The sequence below is a fragment of the Cervus elaphus genome, chromosome 5, assembly GCF_910594005.1.
Source record: "Cervus elaphus chromosome 5, mCerEla1.1, whole genome shotgun sequence".
Taxonomy (NCBI): domain Eukaryota; kingdom Metazoa; phylum Chordata; class Mammalia; order Artiodactyla; family Cervidae; genus Cervus; species Cervus elaphus.
In genome coordinates, this window is record NC_057819.1 from 2,233,098 (window position 1) to 2,252,119 (window position 19,022).

The 19,022-nt window shown below is 50.5% G+C and overlaps 1 protein-coding gene, 1 pseudogene and 2 gene segments (V, D, J or C); all 4 read right to left on the reverse strand.

The window, feature by feature from the left end:
- Window positions 1-19,022, reverse strand: part of LOC122693629 — a 463,707-nt gene that overhangs the window by 183,148 nt on the left and 261,537 nt on the right.
- The window catches only part of LOC122693636, a 209,797-nt gene that overhangs the window by 181,404 nt on the left and 9,371 nt on the right, over window positions 1-19,022 (reverse strand). Inside the window, 1 exon segment of the V gene segment in view lies at window positions 5,188-5,198. Coding sequence covers window positions 5,188-5,198 — 11 coding nt within the window.
- Window positions 1-19,022, reverse strand: part of LOC122693633 — a 415,920-nt pseudogene that overhangs the window by 176,797 nt on the left and 220,101 nt on the right. The window lies entirely within an intron of this gene.
- LOC122693634 (immunoglobulin lambda-1 light chain-like) overlaps window positions 1-19,022 on the reverse strand; it is a 473,571-nt gene that overhangs the window by 171,530 nt on the left and 283,019 nt on the right. The gene's annotated exons all lie outside the window — the stretch shown is intronic.

Genomic DNA, 19,022 nt, shown 5'->3' on the forward strand with positions numbered 1-19,022 from the left:
GGGGGCAGCTGTGCTGAGTCAGGGGACACTCAGTCCCCTGGGTTCCGTGGTCTCAGGGACTCCAGAAATGGAGGGGCACACACCTTGCCCGGGGAGCCCCTGGCTGTGGGGGAAGCAGGTTTTTGTCTCCTTCCACTCTGGCCTGAAGCACCGTGCACTTTCAAGCCATCAGCCCATGAGAAACAGTAATAATCAGTGTTGCCCTCTGACTGAACTGAAGTGGTCAGAGAGGCCGACTTGCCAGACTTCGAGGCAGAGAATCGATCTGGGACCCCTGAGAGTCGTTTGCTGTTTTCACTAGTCAGGAGTCTGTGGGCCGATCCTGGGAGCTGTTGGTTCCAGCTCACATAATGACCCCCAGTGTTACTCCTGTTTCCAGCACAAGAGATGGGGACCCTCTGTCCCAACCCTCCGTGCCGGGCTCGGAAGGCGGCTGAGTCAGCATGGCCTGGGCCCGGATCCTGGAAGGGGGAGAGACAGAGATGGTGACTCTGGGGTCCAGACACGAGAGAACGGAGCCCGGCCCCTGTGTCTTCCCAAGACCCTTCCCCTGTCCCCCCATCCAGTCACCTGTGCAGAGAGCGACCAGGGTGAGGAGCAGAGGGGACCAGGCCATGGTGGACATGGTCAGGGCGTCCTGCCCTCTGTGGCCCCACAGCTGAGCATAGCATCCCCACACCGCTCCTTCCCCTCTTCATGCTCTGAGAAGGGGAGGGTCCTTTCATGCAGACGATCCCGTGCATCACACTGACCCCTCCCTGGGCCCTGGGCCTGGTCTCTGTGCCTGAGAGCAGCCAGAATGTTGTCAGGGGTTGGGATCTGTGGGCCCCAGCAGTGGTCACAGCTGGGAGCCCTGAGCAGAGGCCACCAGGCCTTGGCGGGCAGCTCTGACAGGGGGGCCCATCGTGCCTCCCGCCAGCCATCTTCAGGAATGGACCCCGAGCGCCCCCCGCCCCTCGTCCAGGCCCAGACACACATCCTGTGACCTGGAGACCAGAGCCCTCAAGGACAGATCCTGCCCCTGCTCTGGGCGCTGTCCCCTCTTTAGCACCAGGCCAGGTGCCCCTTCTGTGTCCCCGTGAACTCAGGGCCATCATGGGCTCCCCTCAAATACTCAGGGCGAGTCTGTTCATGGCTTCCATGACTGCTCAGGGGTCAGGACCGAGGGCCGTCTGAGATGCAGATTCCTCTCAGATCAGGATCAGGTCAGGGCAGTGCCGGCCCCGGAGCGGGAAGGTGGGTCTCCTTCTGTGCAGGACAGCAGGGGCCCTCCTCTGTGGACCTTCCCCCTGGGGGGGCAGAGTCCTCCTTCCTCTGTGTGTCCCCTCAGCCCTGAGGAGGAGGGGGCACTTCTCTGAGGAGGGGGTGAACGTGTGGAGAGAGGCCTGAGGTGGGACTCTGCATTGCTGAACGCCTGGATCTTCACTGTGTGTGTGAGCTGAAGAGCCTCTTGATGGAAGGGAAAGAGGAGAGTGAAAAAGTTGGATTAAAACCCAACATTTAGAAAACTAAGATCATGGCATCTGGTCCCATCACTTCATGGCAAATAGATGGGGAAACAGTGGAAACAGTGACAGACTTTATTTTTTGGCGCTCCAAAATCACTGCAGATGGTGACTGCAGCCATGAAATTAAAAGATGCTGGCTCCTTGGAATAAAAGCTATCACCAACCTAGACAGTATATTAGAAAGCAGACACATTACTTTGCCAACAAAGGTCTGTCTACTCAAAGCTATGGTTTTTCCAGTAGTCATGGAAAAGTTGAGAGTTGGAAGGTGAAGAAAGCTGAGCACTGAAGAAATGATGCTTTTGAACTGTGGTGTTGGAGAAGACTCTTGAGAGTCCCTTGGACTGCAAGGAGATCCAGTCCATCATAAAGGAGATCAGTCCTGGACATTCACTGGAAGTACTGATGTTGAAGCTGAAGCTCCAATACTTTGGCCACCTGATGCGAAGAACTGACTCATTTGAGAAGACCCTGGTGCTGGGAAAGACTGAAGGAAGGAGGAGAAGGGGATGACAGAGGATGGGATGGTTGGATGGCATCACCGATTCAATGGACATGAGTTTGAGTAAACTCCACGAGTTGGTGATGGACAGGGAGGCCTGGCGCGCTGCAGTCCATGGGGTCACACAGAGTCGGACACGATTGAGCTACTGAACTGAACAGAACTTGCTGTGTGTGAAGCTTTCCCCACACTGGACCCCGTGCCCATGTCCTGTCTTATGAACTGACCCCTCCTGGGCGTCTCTCCTGCGGGCACAGGGCACTGGCTGCAGGGAGCAGGCCTGGTGATGCTCCTGGCAGTTTTCATTGAGCCTCTGAAGGGCTCTGAGCAGCGTGTGTCCCCAGGGATCCTGATACACAATAGCTCTTAGGACCAACCATCTCCAGTAGCAGGTTAAAGAAGGCAGAGTTTGAAGTGATTGGCTCGAATAGGACGGTTCACTGTAGTTTGCCATGAACAGGAATAGCTATTACATTCTGGGTGTGTGAGATTTTAAATGAACCAGAAAGTAGTAATGGATTAGTGAAAATCTACAATCATTCCTTAAAAGCTGTGCATGAATTAAACTGATGGAAAACCTATGTTTTCTTTTAATTTTTCATTCACAAGGGTACAGTTTCAGAAAACCAATTATCATGTAAGTTCTTTTTTTTTAATTAAAAAGTTCTTTTTAAAATGACTTAATAGATATCCTAGGAAATTTTAAATATTATCCAGTAATAATATTTTTACAAAGATATTTGCATTCTTAACATTTTTGGACTTTGAGTGAGGCAGGGCTAGAACCAGCTCTTTCTGCCACATACTGCATCTCCGCTGGGGAGGGTTCGTCTCTGAGCAGCTTGTGAAACAGGGCGGGCTGAGCAGCTTGTGAAAACAGGGCGGGCTGAGGTGTGGGAGCCTTAGGTCAGCCTCAGAGCTGAGTTGAGGGAAAGTGCGTGACGGGTCAGGTCTGCTGATCTCGGACACTCAGAAGGGCCCACAGGACGATAAGCTGAGGTAAAGGAGGCCCGGTAAGGCAGCAGTGAGAGCCCTGGCCGGGAGGGGATGAGCTGGGCTCACACCTGAGCGTCTGGAGACCTGAGGCTTCTCCGGTAGGAGGGCTAGAGAGGCCGCAAGGGAGGACAAGGAAGTGAGCGTCTGGTCAAGGAAGACTGGACCCCGACCCCTGCTGGTAGAGGGCCGTTGGTCTGCAGGAGGAGGGCGCTGGTGAAGGGTTGGGGAGAGGAGCCCAGCACCGGAGAGGAAAGTCATGGGTCAGAGGGGTGCTCTTAGGAAAGAGCAGGGGAGCAGCAGAGGAGGGAGCGGTGAAAGGGGTGGGCTTGGGGGCCTCCCCTCCTCTGCTCCTGGGAAGCGGGTGGGGCCTGATGACGCCCTGAGCCCATCACACTCCAGTTGTGGGTCCTGGGCGCCGTGTGTAGCTTCACTCCCAGCGGGAGGCCGGGGGCCGGGCTCTGAGTTTGTTCCCTGAGAGGAAGCACCTGCTGTCCCGCCCAGCTCAGTCCAGTGGGCCCTGGGGCAGGGGCAGGGGACCATCTGGTGTGTCCGGGGTCGGCCGGTTCTGAGCAGGTGCACAGCGCCCCCTGGTGATGTGCTCGGGGAATGGTCATGGTGGGGAAACGGAGGACGGATGGGCTGCCCTGCATTCTTCCAACCAACAGTCCATGAATCAATGGTATGTGTCCGCTGTCCACTGGCCCAGCAAAGGGGGGTCCTGACCCCACTTCTCTGTGCTGCTGACCCCCACCTGGGAGCCTGGGGCAACTCCTGTCAGCAGCTCCTTCCACCCAGGGGGACACTGAGACCACTCCCTGCTTCCTGCTGCCCTCAGGGAGGGGCAGCCAGGCTGAGCCGGGCAGCTGTGCTGCGGTCGGTGGTCGCTCAGCCCCGTGAGCTCCGTGGTCTCAGGACACCAGGGGGAGGGGTGACCGCAGTGCCCACCGCCCGCCCCCACCTCCTATTCAGCACTGTTGATGCAGCGAGGGGGCCGGCCCCACGGTCACCGTCCCTCAGGCTCCCCTGGTTTCTGCTCCCCTCCCGAGCCAGTGCTGATGCCCTGGGGGCTCCACGCTGGGAGGACCCCAGTCCTGTCCCCGTATCCTGGGAGGGAACACAGCATAGGGGCCTGGACAAAACTGGGAGGGGTCAGTTGAGATGTGAGGGCAAGTGAGGTGGCCTCCCTGCAGGGACAGAAGGGCACTCCGGTCCGAGGTCCAGGTAGGTGCCAAGGTCAGAGGAAGGGGGAGGTAGAGGCCGCTGACCCAGGGGACCGGCCACTCAAGGTCAGATCCTCTGAGCTTATGACCACCTCCTCCTAATGGAAGAGAAAGGAAAAGCCAGGGAAATAACATCCTCTTGCTGAAACCCTGAAATCCGTTTGTTACTAAGTTTTGGAGCCTCTGAAGATGCGTATGTTTCTACAGCCTCAGATTCACTCACAGGGACCTTGACCACATTCCATGCATTGGCTCCTTGTGCTCCTGGCTGTGTCACTGACAGTATTGTCTCTAATTCCTTGCACAACACTTGGCAGGGTCAGCAGGGGACAGACTAGCCTGATTTGTCCCCCTGGTCATTCTCAGGCTGGGGTGTGGCCTAGAAGTTCAGCCCCACCATGGCTGCCAAGGTCTGGGATGGGGACCTGGAGAGCTGACCAGCCTGACTCCTGGCCAGGCTAAGGCTGGAGGCTATGATGGGCTGGAGCCCCAGTGGCACCTGACCCCCAGGGTCATGGGGCCCTGCCCACTTCAGCCAGGAGGGGCAGGGAGACCAGGTCCCCGCACAGTGATGCTGAGACCCCTGTCAGGATGCAGTTGCTGGATTTCATCTGCCAGCCCTAGAGGTCATCAATGGTCATCACCAAAGTCAGCAAGGAGAGTCATGCTGGTTGTGCTGGGGACTCTGACTCTCAATGTTGTTGATAAAATGTGGACCTGATTCCCCTCCACATCTTTATGGGCGGAGAGGTGTCCCCTGGAAGAGCTGGACACCTCAGAGGAGAGACAGGAGCAGGCACGGGGCCATGAACCATTGGAAGGAGATGGGACCCCAGAGCCCCCTCCCCACGGGCTGCTGAGCATTTCCGCCCTCTCTCTGCCCTCCGCCTCAAAGCGCTGAGCCCTCTGAGCACAAGGGCAGGTTTTGGTGGTGCTTCCCCATGAGGTTGCATCACTGTGGTATTATTGTAACTACCGTTGTATAGAGCACAGTAACAGACCAACTCGTCCTCAGGCTGGACCCCCGTGGTGGTGAGGGTGGCTTTGTTCCCAGAGATGGAGCCAGAGAAGCGATCAGGGATCCCAGAGAGGCGGCTGTTTGTATAGTATATAAGAGTTCTGGGAGCCTGGCCTGGGGTCTGCTGGAACCAGCCGGGGTAGTTACTGGTAGTGACTGACGCAGAGGTGAGGCCACAGGTCAGGGTGACCGTCCCTCCTGGAGACACTGACACTGCTGGCTCCTGGACCACAGTCTGAGCATCTAGCCCTAAGAGTGACAAGAGAGAGACAGGTGTTATTATCAAGACAAGGGCCCTGAGACCCTGCATGGAGGTGGCCCAAGGGTGCAGAGTCCCGGCCCCTGACCTGAGCCGTAAGTGAGGAGCCCGAGCAGAAGCACCGTCCAGGCCATGGTGGGGACCCTCCCAGGACGTGGGCTCCTCAGCCTCCTTGGCTGGACCTGGGGTCCTGGGCCTTTTCATGCCTCCAGCCCATCAGGAGGAGGAGGGGCCTCATGCAAATCACTTCCTCGTCTCCCTGCCCAGGGCACCTGAGGTCCCCTGGGGTGGGGGGACTTGAAGGAGGCCGATGCTGAACCTCACACAGAGTGGGGACAGAACCGGAAGGAGCCCCTGAGTGATGGGGCGACGTCTTTCAGCAAATGTGCTCCCGTGACCTTGGTGATTTCGGTCCTTCATCTCCTCCCCAGAGTATCTGAGGCTGAAGGAGGAGTTTGCAAGTCTTCCTCTCTTGCTGCACTCATCTAGCCTTTCCCAAACCTGAGCCCATCTTTAGAACACTCTCTGTCCTTCTCAGGGAACCGCTGCGTCCCACCTGTGTGATGCTGTCCTTCCTTGTCCCTCCAGCCGTGAGCCCAGGAGGAAATCCCAGAGCCTGTGTCTGGAGTGAAGGGAAAGGCGTGGCCCTTGAACACCATCTTGTAAAGTGTCCCTTGTCCCCCCGCTGGTGAATCAGGGCTGGGGGTTGAGAGTGACATGTAGAGACACAGGCCTGGGGTGACGGCCTCCTGTGCTAGAAAAACCATGACAATGTGGAGTAGCTTCGATAGACCTGTAGGGGGAAAGGTCACCATGTCATCATGCAATGATGATAGCTGGCAAGTTCAGTTCCAACAAAGCTGGCATACATGTCTCATCATCGGAAATAGAAAAGCACCATGTGTGAACAGGTCGGTGTGCTGAGCATCGTGGACACTGTAAAACTCCCTCCCCTGTGGTTCTGCTGTGGAGCCGATGGACTCGGGAGGAGGAGGGATGTGGGGGTAACGAGGACAAGAAAGAGCTCAGACATTTCAAGTGTTAACCTGTGCGGAAGAGACGGGAAAAGTCTTGTTCATCTCTTCTTTTTTTAAGAAAAGTCTTGTTCATCTCTTCCTTCTTTAACATTAAAAATGTTAAATACTATTCTTATTTTGTATTCATGTTAGATTTAATGCTAAAGTAGCTGTTTAATAAAATTCACACGATTTTGGTCAGAGTTGTTTGAGAACCTCGACTCATAGATGTAAAAACTATGATATTCCTAGTTAATTATTTTCTTATTGTACAAATGTACTGATGATAGCCTTGGGAAATATGTGATTTCATATAGATCAAGTTTTTAGATGGAAGAAGTGGTCACATAAAGGAAAGGAACAACTAACGAAGCCACAAAACCTGAAACAATATCAGTTTCCATAGATCACTCTAAAATGTTGAAATTGCCAAATAACACAACAGGGATAATTTCAAATGACATAGAAGGTGACAAAGGGTCCTTGCCTGCATCCCTCTCCCACTGTGAATACCAGGCGTTCTGTGGGCAATGGGGCAGCCCCTCTGCAGGGGCCTCTCATCCCCTGTCCAGGTATCCCTGGAGGTCTAGATTATTGAAGGAAGTTCATTTTTGTTGTATGATCCTCCCTCTGTCCTTGGTTGGATGTTAGGTCTGGGTACTGATACGACAGAAGAACAGGAACTGAGCAGCAAGCCTGTGGCTCTGAGCTGAGAGCTGCCGCGTCTCCTGGGGGCCCAGGTGCAGGAACGTCACCCTCCAGTGAGGACCCTGCTGCCCGCGTGGGTAAGAGCCAGGGGAGGAGGTGCCAGCCTGCCTGGCCAGGACCCTGAGCTCTCAGGACCAGGCCCACAGCGCCCCCTGCTGGACTCAGACCTCCTCCTCCCGCCCTTCACACCACAGCCTCCTGGAAGGGCTTTCTCACACTTGCAGGAGGGTCATTCTGATGTCACCTCCCAGGGCAGTAGAATGAGTCCTCTCCGTGGAGTTTGGGGCTGGTCATTAATTTTTCCAAGTAACTTTGACTTCAGACCTTTTAACGCAATGCTGATAGACAAATGAGTTTCAGGATTCCCTGAGGTCTGAGTTTGCTCTGCCTCGCTCCTGGGTTCACTATCAGAACACAATCACCTGAACCAGGTTCCAGGATTAAGAATCCCACATGCTTATGGTTTGTACCTGGTCACAGTTCTGCCTGAGTTTCCTTCCCGGGTTGATATATGGTTGATGTTGGTTTTGCATGGTCCCTAGGTACCGTCCCGCCCGGAGTGCACCGCTCTGTTCCTATTTCTGTCTTTCCCTGAGTGACATCACTTTCACTTTTCACTTTCACACATCGGAGAAGGAAATGGTAACCCACTCCAGTGTTCTTGCCTGGAGAATCCCAGGGACGGCGGAGTCTGATGGGCTGCCGTCTACGGGGTCGCACAGAGTCAGACACGACTGTAGAGACTTAGCAGCAGCAGCAGCAAGAGAATATGAGGTTCCCAGGGATAACAGATCTTCCCTTGATCACGCCCAGGGGTTCTCATTTACCCTTGAACATGGTCCTCTCAGTACTTTTTGACTCAGATATTTAAAGATGTTTTGACTCGATTTTGTAAGCTTTCAATATTAAATGCTTGATATAAAGGATTATAACTATAAATGGGAATCTCATCCTTGCCAGGGCTCTTCTTTCATTCCTGATTGAGAAACCCTTCTGACCTGTTACCTGATCTTCGCTGGACATGGCTGACATTCATTTGTTAAACTCCATAGATATAATGAGAGTGGGTTTATATGGTCTTGTGTCCAAAATAGTGACATTTATCCAATATCATCTCAAACAAGGAACCAGGGAGGGAAAAGTGGGAGAGGTCATGAGGGAAAAGAGGAGAAAATGAGCAAGTGAGGAGTCTGAGAGCTGCATCCTGAGGGGGAGGGTCTCCTTCACCTGGAGAGGAGAACAGGGCCAAACCCCTGAGTGTCCCTCACCTCTGTCCTGGGTCACAAAGGCAGGGAATTTGCCTGGAGTCCCTTGTCATCATTGCCATGGGGACCCCCGTGTCCCCGCTGCTCCCACTGCAGGAGATGGTGCTCTCGGATCTTGGCTCATCAGTGGCATCACAGGCAGAGGGACGTGGGCACTTCTTGGGGAGCCCCTGCTCCTGACAGTCCATAGACCACCCCAGCCCTGAAATAGGAAGTGTTCCGATGGGGTGCAGAGGAGAGGAGGGGAGGGCCTGTGGGCTCAGGAGAACCACCCCCGGGGTCCCTGCATCCTGGGATGTGTCACCGCTGCCCCTCACTCCTCAGGGTCTCTGCTCTGACCCTTCAGGAGCAGAGTTCACGCCCTGGGGGACAATCCGCCTGCTGGGATGGTCAACGGACTCTGCTGAAGGCGCATCTGGGAAAGCCTCCTGCTCCTGATCTCAGGGGAGGGAGCACAGCTCCACGGCTCTCCTGATCACACGGATGATCAGGGTGCACTCCGTGGTGTCAGAATCTGTTTACATTTTCTGAGACTTCAGCAAAACTGACTGTGCAATTGGGAGTAGACTTACTATGAACCAGTACGTACCTCAGGAATCAATTGATTGTGTGGAATTTATTTAAAATTTGACAATTCTCAAAGAACAAGCCCCCGACAGGCTGAGTTTCTTGTCCCAGATCCAAACAGGTTATTACAAGATAATGAGTATTTCTTTTTTTATAGAGGGTTCAGGACTTGACATACCTTTATTTAAAGAGCAGGTTTGTCTGAATCCAAATATTTTTAAGTATAGATTTTCTTTTTTTTATTAATTTCATTCTCTGTATAATTTTTGGCAAGTTAATTCCAAACATTTCACTATTTACAGGCTGAATGTTTTAGTGTTAATTTATATTTTATTGAGAATTAAGTTTTCCTTGGAGCTGTGATGTCTATATACACATCTTTTCCTGATTACTACATAGGTATTTTTTTAAAGATATATAAATATATTTTAAAAAAGATATTTTCTGTTTGTATGGTAAAAACATGAAATATTTTAATTCTTGAAAGCTATTCCCCCAAATGAATATAGTATAAAAAGTAAAGGTATGAAAGTATTCATCTGAGGGTAATTCTTAGTAACAGAACTTGGAAATGTTAAAAAATTATTCATAACACATACTAAAGGTGGCAAGAAAAACTTTGTTCAAGGTAAGGGTACTACAATGGGGGCTTATACTAGGGGACGAGATTGAGCTTAACTCTGACTCAGGCACACAGTTGGGATTGATAGCTGAGGAACAGGGTGGGTCCATGGGGTTGTAATCAGACTGGGCAACTGAAAAGCAATGAACAACAGCAACAGGGTGGGTGGACCTCAGGGTGAGGGTGGATTCTGGCTGGACTGAGGGGATCATTGCTGACCTAGGCAAGGGTGATAGGATACTGAGGTGGGTGATAAGGAATTTGATCTGATACTGAGGGTGGTCCAATCAAGGGTGTGGTATTTTTTCTAAACTCACTTAGCAGATTCTGGCTAAAATTGGACTAAATGGACAGGCGCACCTGGATAAAGACATGGCCCAAAGTTGGCAGTGCATTAATTAACTACTGCTGCATACAAATTACCCTAAACTAACAGCTTGAAATCTGAAATTTTTTGAGATCGTTCCAATCTCAAAAACGACACAATGATCTCTGTTCGTTTCTAAGGCAGCCCATTCCATATAACGGTAATCCAAGTCTATGCCCTGACCAGTAATGCTGAAGAAGCTGAACTTGTACAGTTCTATGAAGACTTACAAGACCTTTTAGAACTAACACCCAAAAGAGATGTCCTTTATTTATAGGGGACTGGAATGTAAAAGTAGGAAGTCAGAAACACCTGGAGTAACAGGTAAGTTCAGCCTTGGAATACAGAATGAAGGAGGGCAAAGGCTAATAGAGTTCTGCCAAGAGACCGCACTGGTTATAGCGAGCACCCTCTTCCAACAACACAAGAGAAGACTTTACACATGGACATCACTAGATGGTCAACACTGAAATCAGATTGATTATATTCTTTGCAGCCTAAGATGGGGAAGCTCTATACAGTCAGCCAAAACAGGACTGGGAGCTGACTGTGGCTCAGATCATGAACTCCTTATTGCCAAATTCAGACTGAAATTGAAGAAAGTGAGGAAAACCACTAGACCATTCAGGAGTGACCTAAATTAAATCCCTAATGACTATACAGTGGAAGTGAGAAATAGATTTAAAAGACTAGATCCGAGAGACAGAGTGCCTGATGAACTATGGACAGAGGTTCGTGACATTGTACAGGAGACAGGAATCAAGATCATCCGCAAGAAAAAGAAATGCAAAAAAGCAAAATGGCTGTCTGAGGAGGCCTTACAAATAGTGTGAAAAGAAGGGAAGCGAACAGCAAAGGAGGAAAGGAAAGATATACCCATTCGAGTATGGATTGCCAAAGAATAGCGAGGAGAGATAAGAAAGCCTTCCTCAGTGATCAATGCGAAGAAATAGAGGAAAACAATAGAATGGGAAAGACTAGAGAACTCTTCAAGAAAATTCGAGATACCAAGGGAACATTTCATGCAAAATGGGCTCAATAAAGGACAGAAACTATAGGGACGTAACAGAAGCAGAAGATATTAAGAAGAGGTGGCAAGAATACACAGAAGAACTGTACAAGAAAGATCTTCACAACCCAGCTAATCACGACGGTGTGATCACTCACCTAGAGCCAGACATCCTGGAATGTGAAGTCAAGTGGGCCTTAGAAAGCATCACTATGAACAAAGCTAGAGGAGGTGGTGGAATTCCAGTTGAGCTATTTCAAATCCTAAAAGATGATGCTGTGAAAGCGCTGCACTGAATATGCCAGCAAATTTGGAAAACTCAGCAGTGGCCACAGGACTGGAAAAGGTCAGTTTTCATTCCAATCCCAACGAAAGGCAATCCCAAAGAAAGGCAGTGCCAAAGAATGCTCAAACTACCGCACAATTGCACTCATCTCACACACTAGTAAAGTAATGCTTTAAATTCTCCAAGCCAGGCTTCAGCAATACATGAACCGTGAACTTCCATACGTTCAAGCTGGTTTTAGAACAGGCAGAGGAACCAGAGATCAAATTGCCAACATCCGCTGGATCATTGAAAAAGCAAGAGAGTTCCAGAAAAACATCTACTTCTGCTTTATTGACTATGCCAAAGCCTTTGACTGTGTGGATCACAATAAACTGTGGAAAATTCTGAAAGAGATGGGCATACCAGACCACCTGACTTGCCTCTTGAGAAACCTGTATGCAGGTCAGGAAGCAACAGTTAGAACTGGACATGGAACAACAGACTGGTTCAAATAGGAAAAGGAGTGTGTCAAGGCTGTATATTGTCAGCCTACTTATTTAACTTATGTGCAGAGTACATCATGAGAAACACTGGGCTGGAGGAAACACAAGCTGGAATCAAGATTGCCAGGAGAAATCTCAATGACGTCAGATATGCAGATGACACCACCCTGATGGCAGAAAGTGAAGAAGAACTAAAAAGCCTCTTGATGAGTGAAAGAGGTGAGCGAAAATGTTGGCTTAAAGCTCAACATTCAGAAAACTAAGATCATGACATCTGGTCCCATCACTTCATGGCAAATAGATGGGGAAACAGTGGAAACAGTGTCAGACTTTATTTTTTGGGCTCCGAAATCACTGTGGATGGTGATTGCAGCCATGAAATTAAAAGATGCTTACTGCTTGGAAGTAAAGTTATGACCAAACTAGATAGCATATTAAAAAGCAGAGACATTACTTTGTCAACAAAGGTCCGTCTAGTCAAGGCTATGGCTTTTCCAGTGGTCATGTATGGATGTGAGATTTGGTCTGTGAAGAAAGCTGAGTGACGAAGAACTGATGCGTTTGAACCGTGGTGTTGGAGAAGACTCTTGAGAATCCCTTGGACTGCAAGGAGATCCAACCAGTCCTTCCTAAAGGAGATCAGTCCTGGGTGTTCATTGGAAGGACTGATGCTGAAGCTGAAACTGCAGTACTTTGGCCACCTCATGTGAAGAGTTGACTCATTGGAAAAGCCCCTGATGCTGGGAGGGATTGGGGAAAGGAGGAGAAGGGGATGACAGAGGATGAGATGGCTGGATGGCATCTCCAAATGATGGACATGAGTTTGAGTAAACTCCGGGAGTTGGTGATGGACAGGGAGGCCTGGCGTGCTGCGATTCATGGGGTGGCAAAGAGTCGGACACGACTGAGTGACTGAACTGATCTGAACTGAAGCAAAGTTACTCTGATACAGTGGAAAATGTGCAATTTTGTGTGCATTAAATTTGAAGATAAGGAAGATTTAAGGCTTAAGAGAAAAGGGAGAATTAGAAGGATTGATTGCAGAGTGACTCGTCTCATATATTTCGTGGTCACCTGAAATGTGAGTTTGCGTCTTCCGGGGTCTGGGGTCATTACCTTCCACCTTTACCTTGACCCACATAAAAAGGTGTAAGGCTCTCAGAGTATAACGTGCCTCAGACCTCATACCCATTCTCCCTGGTTCTCTTTCAGTTTGACTTCTGTGGGGGTGGCTGTTGTTTCAGCTTTTCCCGTCAGATCCCCTCAGCCCACATGGCAGAGCCTTTTGATGCCTGTCTTTGCTATGGAGTAGATTCCAGGGGGTGGGAATCTACACTCTAGGTCCAAGAGAACAGATATTTATCCAACTTCTTTCCAGAGAACCAGGGAGAGGAGATCTGTGGACCTTTGGGGATTAAACTGGGAAAAGTGAGCAAGTGAGGAGTGGCTGTGTAACCAGGAAGGCTTCATTCTGACTCCACGCTGGATCTGTTTCTATGAATTTAACCCTTGCTTTTGTCATTTTTGTTATCATCGTCATACACAGTGGCCTGCTTCAGAGAACCCTACTCCCTCTGCCTGAGCCTTAAACTAAAGTGCCTTTGTGTAGCTCACAGGGAGATAGTCTGAGCCTGCCCACCTGTGAATGCCTGTAAGAAAGGAAATACCATATCCCCCTGCCTGAGGCTTGCCATTCTAGGGAATAATTGCAAGAATGAAATGGTCTTTTTCACTTTGTTTCCTTACTTTCCCTCTTCTCTCATCCATACAAGAACCTAGGATCCAGGCCCCAAGAAGATGGTTATTTTGAGGTGTTAGTCTGCCAACTTCTGTGTCAGCTGACTTTCTGAATAAAGTCGTATTTCTCTCCTCTCAGATTCGTTGGCCTCTCATGAGATGAGCAGAGTGAGCTTGGACTTGGTAACAGCTGCGAACATTTAGATCAATCTAGCAGGACTGAGGTAACCTTAACAGTGTGAGGTTGTTCCCCCCCCCCCCCCCCCGGGATCTCAGGGCTCCTTTCACTTATTTCCATCTGTGTTAATTTTTCAACAATATTTTCTTGTTTTCACTTCATAAGCCTCTCACCTACTGGGTTAATCATATTCCTAAGTATTTATTTTTTTGATAGTATCAGAATTGAATTTTTTAAGGTACCCTTTTTGCTTCTTCATTTTTAGTAACTGGAAAACGATAGGTTTTCTAGCATTACTTCTTGTAACCCTGCGGGAGATCCTACATAGAACAGGCATAGTGTCAGGAAGAGTGCTGGTTTTCCTGTTTGTGGGGCAGGTGACAGGCAGTGGGCAGGTGGGACTGTGAGGTGGTGTCTGCAGCCCATGGGCAGTAAGATGACCACACGAAGGGTGACCTGGGACACGTGACCATCTAAGGAACTGAAATGGCCCCAGGTTGCATCTGACTTATGGGGGAAGGAAAGGCATGGAACATGTCTTTTTTTTTTTTTTTCATTTTAAGAAAAAAGTCATCAATGTATCAAGACCTTAATATGTGATATTGTAAAGGCACCAACTATTCTCATATTGGTGTCTGGTGACAATAATTTGTGGAAACTCCACAAATGAGGAGCAAAGTGAACTTAATCTCCATAACAATAATTCAACATCATGTGGCAAGAGTTAGACAAAGAAATTGAACAGGAAGAATCAATGGTGGGTCTTAGCAGTGAGGGCCATGAAGAGGCAGTTGTTCCAAAAGACCCAGATGTAAGATGCACCTTAGATGCTCCCGTGTTGGTGTAGCAGTAAGCGAAGGAATCTCCCCAGTGAAGAAAAAGCACAGGCGTTCATGCTGAGGGCCAATGAGAGGGGTCAGAGCTCTAGAAACTCCTGGGAATGGGCAGATGCCCCAGTGATGGAGATTAAAGGCTCCCGAGTCAGAGTTCAGATCCGAGATGACCTCAGCCAGACCCCAACCTCAGCCCCTGAATTCAGGGCTAAGAGACGCTCTGTCCCTAGTGATGGGGACATGAACTTTCTGTTTCCTTTGAGACCTTCTCCTGGGAATGGGCTGCTGGAGGGCCTTCAAGGACAGAGGGGACAGGAGGAGCCTCCGTGCCCAGGCAGACGCCTGGATGAGCTGGAGTCGGGGAGACAGTAGCAGCAGCAGGTCCAGCCAGATGCCGAGCAGGAACCCACTGGGCACCTCACCTCCTCCAGGTGGAAGGGAGTCCGTACCATTTCTAGTCTAGTTCCCACAGGCCTGGAGCTCTGGGTGAGCCTGAGAGGCTGTCACAGGAAAGGCAGGAGCAGCAGCCTGGTATCAGCTCAGCCCAGTGATGGCCAAGGAGCCAGAACTCCAGATTTGAGACCTGGGAAATGAGCAGAGACCCCGAGATCTGAAATGGAGCAGGGACCCTGTGCGTCCACTACTAGCATCAGAGAGAAGGAGAGCTGTTGGGACCAGGACCCACACTGGACACTCTGATGAGTCCAGAATCAGACAGAACTGTACTGTGTCTCTCTGGTTCTGACCTGACCCATCATGGACTCTGTCCCCAGGGCACCTGCCCCTGGCACCAGGGATTTCTGCTCAAGTTGAGAAAATCAGACAATGAGTTGTTGCAAAGGAAATCTGAAGAAGGGGTGAATTAAGAAAGATGTGAACAGAGCTTTCTGGACTAAGTTCCCTGGTGTGATTCTGAACCCAGTCTCAGGCCAAAGAGACAAATGAAGCAGCTGCCTTTGCAGAGGATGTTTCTGCCCCCAGAGCCCAGACTCTGCGAGGACAGGAGGTTTTTGTTATCACTTCCTGCCTGGCATGGAACACTGTGCCATCATTGCTGCTAGTGTCATAAGATGCACAGTAATAATCAGCCTCGTCCGCAGCCTGCAGCGAAGTGATGGTCAGGGTGCCTGTGTTGCCAGACTTGGTGCCAGAGGATCGGTCGGGGACCCCCGAGGGTCGCTTGTTACTATCATAGATCAGGGTTTTAGGGGCTGATCCTGGGAGGTGTTGGTACCAGCTCACACCCAATAGCCCATTGTTGCTGCTGCTTCCGGTGCAGGAGATGGTGACCCTCTGGCCCGGGGAAGCGGACACGGAGGGCGGCTGGGTCAGCACAGCCTGGGCCCAGGATCCTGGAAGGGAGAGAGAGAGAGATGGTGACTCGGGGGTCCATCACGAGAGCAGGGAGCAGGGCCCGTGTGTCTTCCCAGAACCCTTCCCCTGTCTCCCCATCCAGTCACCTGTGCAGAGAGCGACCAGGGTGAGGAGCAGAGGGCACCAGGCCATGGTGGACATGGTCAGGGCGTCCTGCCTTCTGTGGCCCCACCGCTGAGCAGAGCGTCCCCACACCGCTCCTTCCCCTCTTCATGCTCTGAGAGGGGGAGGGGCCTTTCATGCAAATGACCCCCCAAGCTCTCTGATCCCTCCCTGGGCCCTGGTTCAGGTCCTTCTCTGGAGAGTGGCAAGGGTGTAGGCAGGGGCGGGGCTGCGGGGGGCCCAGGGGTCGGAGGTCCCAGCTGGCAGCCCAAGCACTCAGGGCTCGGAGCTGTGACCTCCAAGCCCCTGGCCTCCTCCAGCACAGGGTCATGAGCCAGGGCTGATCCCACCTCTCACCCCCACAGACTCACAGGAATGGCCGCCAGGCGCCCCCTGGTGGCCAGGCCCGGACACACATCCCATGACCTAGAGATGAGAACCTCAGAACAGCTCCTGCCCCTGCTCCGCGCACCGTCCACTCCTTAAGGCAACGTCAGGCGCCCCTTCTGTGTGCTCCATGACCTCACGGCCGTCTGGGGCTCACCTCAAGACTCCCCTCAGACCCTCAGGGCAGTCTGTCCACAGCACCCTTGGCTGCTCAGAGGTCAGGATACAGGGAGTGTCTGTGACACAAACTCCTTTAACTCATGATCAAGTCAGGTCGTCCGTGACCACCCCATGGATGTAGCTACCTGGCTGTGCAGGCCGTCGGATTCTTTCCTCTTTTATTAGTAATGAATAAGTGTGTCTTACACACACACACACACACACACACACACACACAATATTCAAGGCCCTTTTCCAGGGGTCTGTAGGCGTTTTGTTCATAAATATACTCCCTAACCCAACTATACTATTTTGCTGGCCTCCTCTTTCCCATATGAGTTGTATAAAATATATCCTAGCTTTCCCTCTGTATCTGCTTGGAGTCAGAAGCCGTCTTCATGAGTCAGGCTTACTCTGCCCGCAGCTCCCAGGACACACAGGAGAAGCTGATCTTGGTGGCACCGCCTGTGACCAGGTGCCCATGTCATGATCGCTCTCCTGGTCTTCCCCTCCCATCCTAGGACAGGATCTTACAGTCGTCAAGGCGATTGAGTGGCTGCATCTGGAGCCAGAGGAACAATGGTGGGTCTGAGGGCCGGGGACCAGCAGACATCAGGGGGTGGGTTTTCCATGGGACCTGTTGGTGCACAGACGCATCACATCCCCAGCTCTGCTGCCCTTTCAGGACAAGTGGACCTGAGGACTAAACCTGCCGCTGGCCCGGCTGAGGCAGCACAGACTGCGCTCAGGACCCTGGCGGGGGCCGGGGGGCACGTCACTGCCGCGGAGCCTGACACGAGGGGACGACGGGAACCCTGCGCGGTGTGGGAACTGGCGTCCCTCCTGGTGACGTCTGGAGGCCCCGCCTGTCACCCCTGCTCTGACCCGCCACCTTCTCAAGAGATAACACGCAGGAGGCAGCGCTGTCAATGATGAAGTCCTCATGCAATCTGGCTGCTCACTGCTGACATTTCTACTCAGCGTGTCTTGAAGACAACATTTCACCACTGGTTTGAATTTTCTTAATGTTTCTCGGTAAATGTTTATTGTTTTCCTACTGATATGGTCAAAGTGCATATTATCTTTTATTCAGCTGGGACCAGAATATCTCACACTTTGAACTACTGATAAAATTATATAATTTTAAAGTTACATATTATTTGTAATAATTGTGATCCTGAATGTTTTTGTAGTCATTCTAATGAATTGTCAGTAGAATCTCTAGTCCTAAAGGTATTGATTCTTCATTTCAACCTATTTTCATTTTTAGTGTTTTTTCTAACATTGATTTGATCGAGTCGTGAGGAAGCAAAGGTCCATCAGAAGATTCTCTCCCTAACATGCATGCCACTCCACGAAACACACAGGAACAAGCTGGCAGCATCCCGTTTGTGGCAGGGCATCTTCTCGCTCTTTCTGGGATGGCCAAGGCAGCTGTGGAGAAAATCTCTGTTTCTGTGTGGTTGGGGGGACGTGATGGGTGGTCTTTAGATTTTCTATTCAGTGTTCATAGGTGTAAGTTCCATTTCTAAGCTTTGGAAATGCTGCCAGGAGCCCAGAAATCACACTGGCGCCCTCTTCTGTTTAGAAATGCTGAGTCCGAATTCTCATCAACAGGTTGCAGGTCACACAGGCGTTCCTGGGGGTGAGGTGACCCCAGGTGCCCACTGCAGGTGAAGCTCAGGGAACCCCCAACAGCACCCACGTGGCCTCTGCACCCACACCCCACTGCCCTCACCCACCTGGTCTGGGCCACGTCCAGGACTTACGCTGTTCTCCCAGCCTCACAGGGATTTCTCAGAAGAAAACACTTTTCCTGGAGTTCAAGGGCTAAGTCCTGAACCTCCCCTTCCTCAGACACATCAGGGCACCGGGGCCTAGAGGAGGAGGGTTCCAGGGCTGTTTCATCCTCTATGTCTTTTCTCACAATTTCCATTCTTTTTGCCCCAACTTCCTACCTCATGCTTCGTGGCAAGTGAAGACTGTTTGCTGGGAGAATTTTGATCAATTTGGGAATAATTGTTGTATTTTTAAATACTTTTAGTAGCAAATAATAGCTTCACTATGTTGTGCTCTTTTCAATGTTTGTTGTCTTAGTGGCATTCAGGGCTTGGAGCTAAAAGGAGGAGTATTTATTATTTTGGTGGGAGAATGAAATTTTATTTCTTGTTCACTCAATTCCTTGAACACCAGAAATCACAGTGTTCTCTCATCAAAGATTACTTTTAATTATAGTCTGAATGATACATATTTGAAGGCCAAAATCCCAATGATATAACACAAAAAGGTATTTTCACCATTTTAAATGACATCCCATTTTGAATTGGCAATAGCAAAGAACTAGAAAGTAACTGATTTGGAAAATAATTTAAATTGATTTTTCCTTCTGCAATACCAAAGTATTGATCAAAATATATTTTAAGC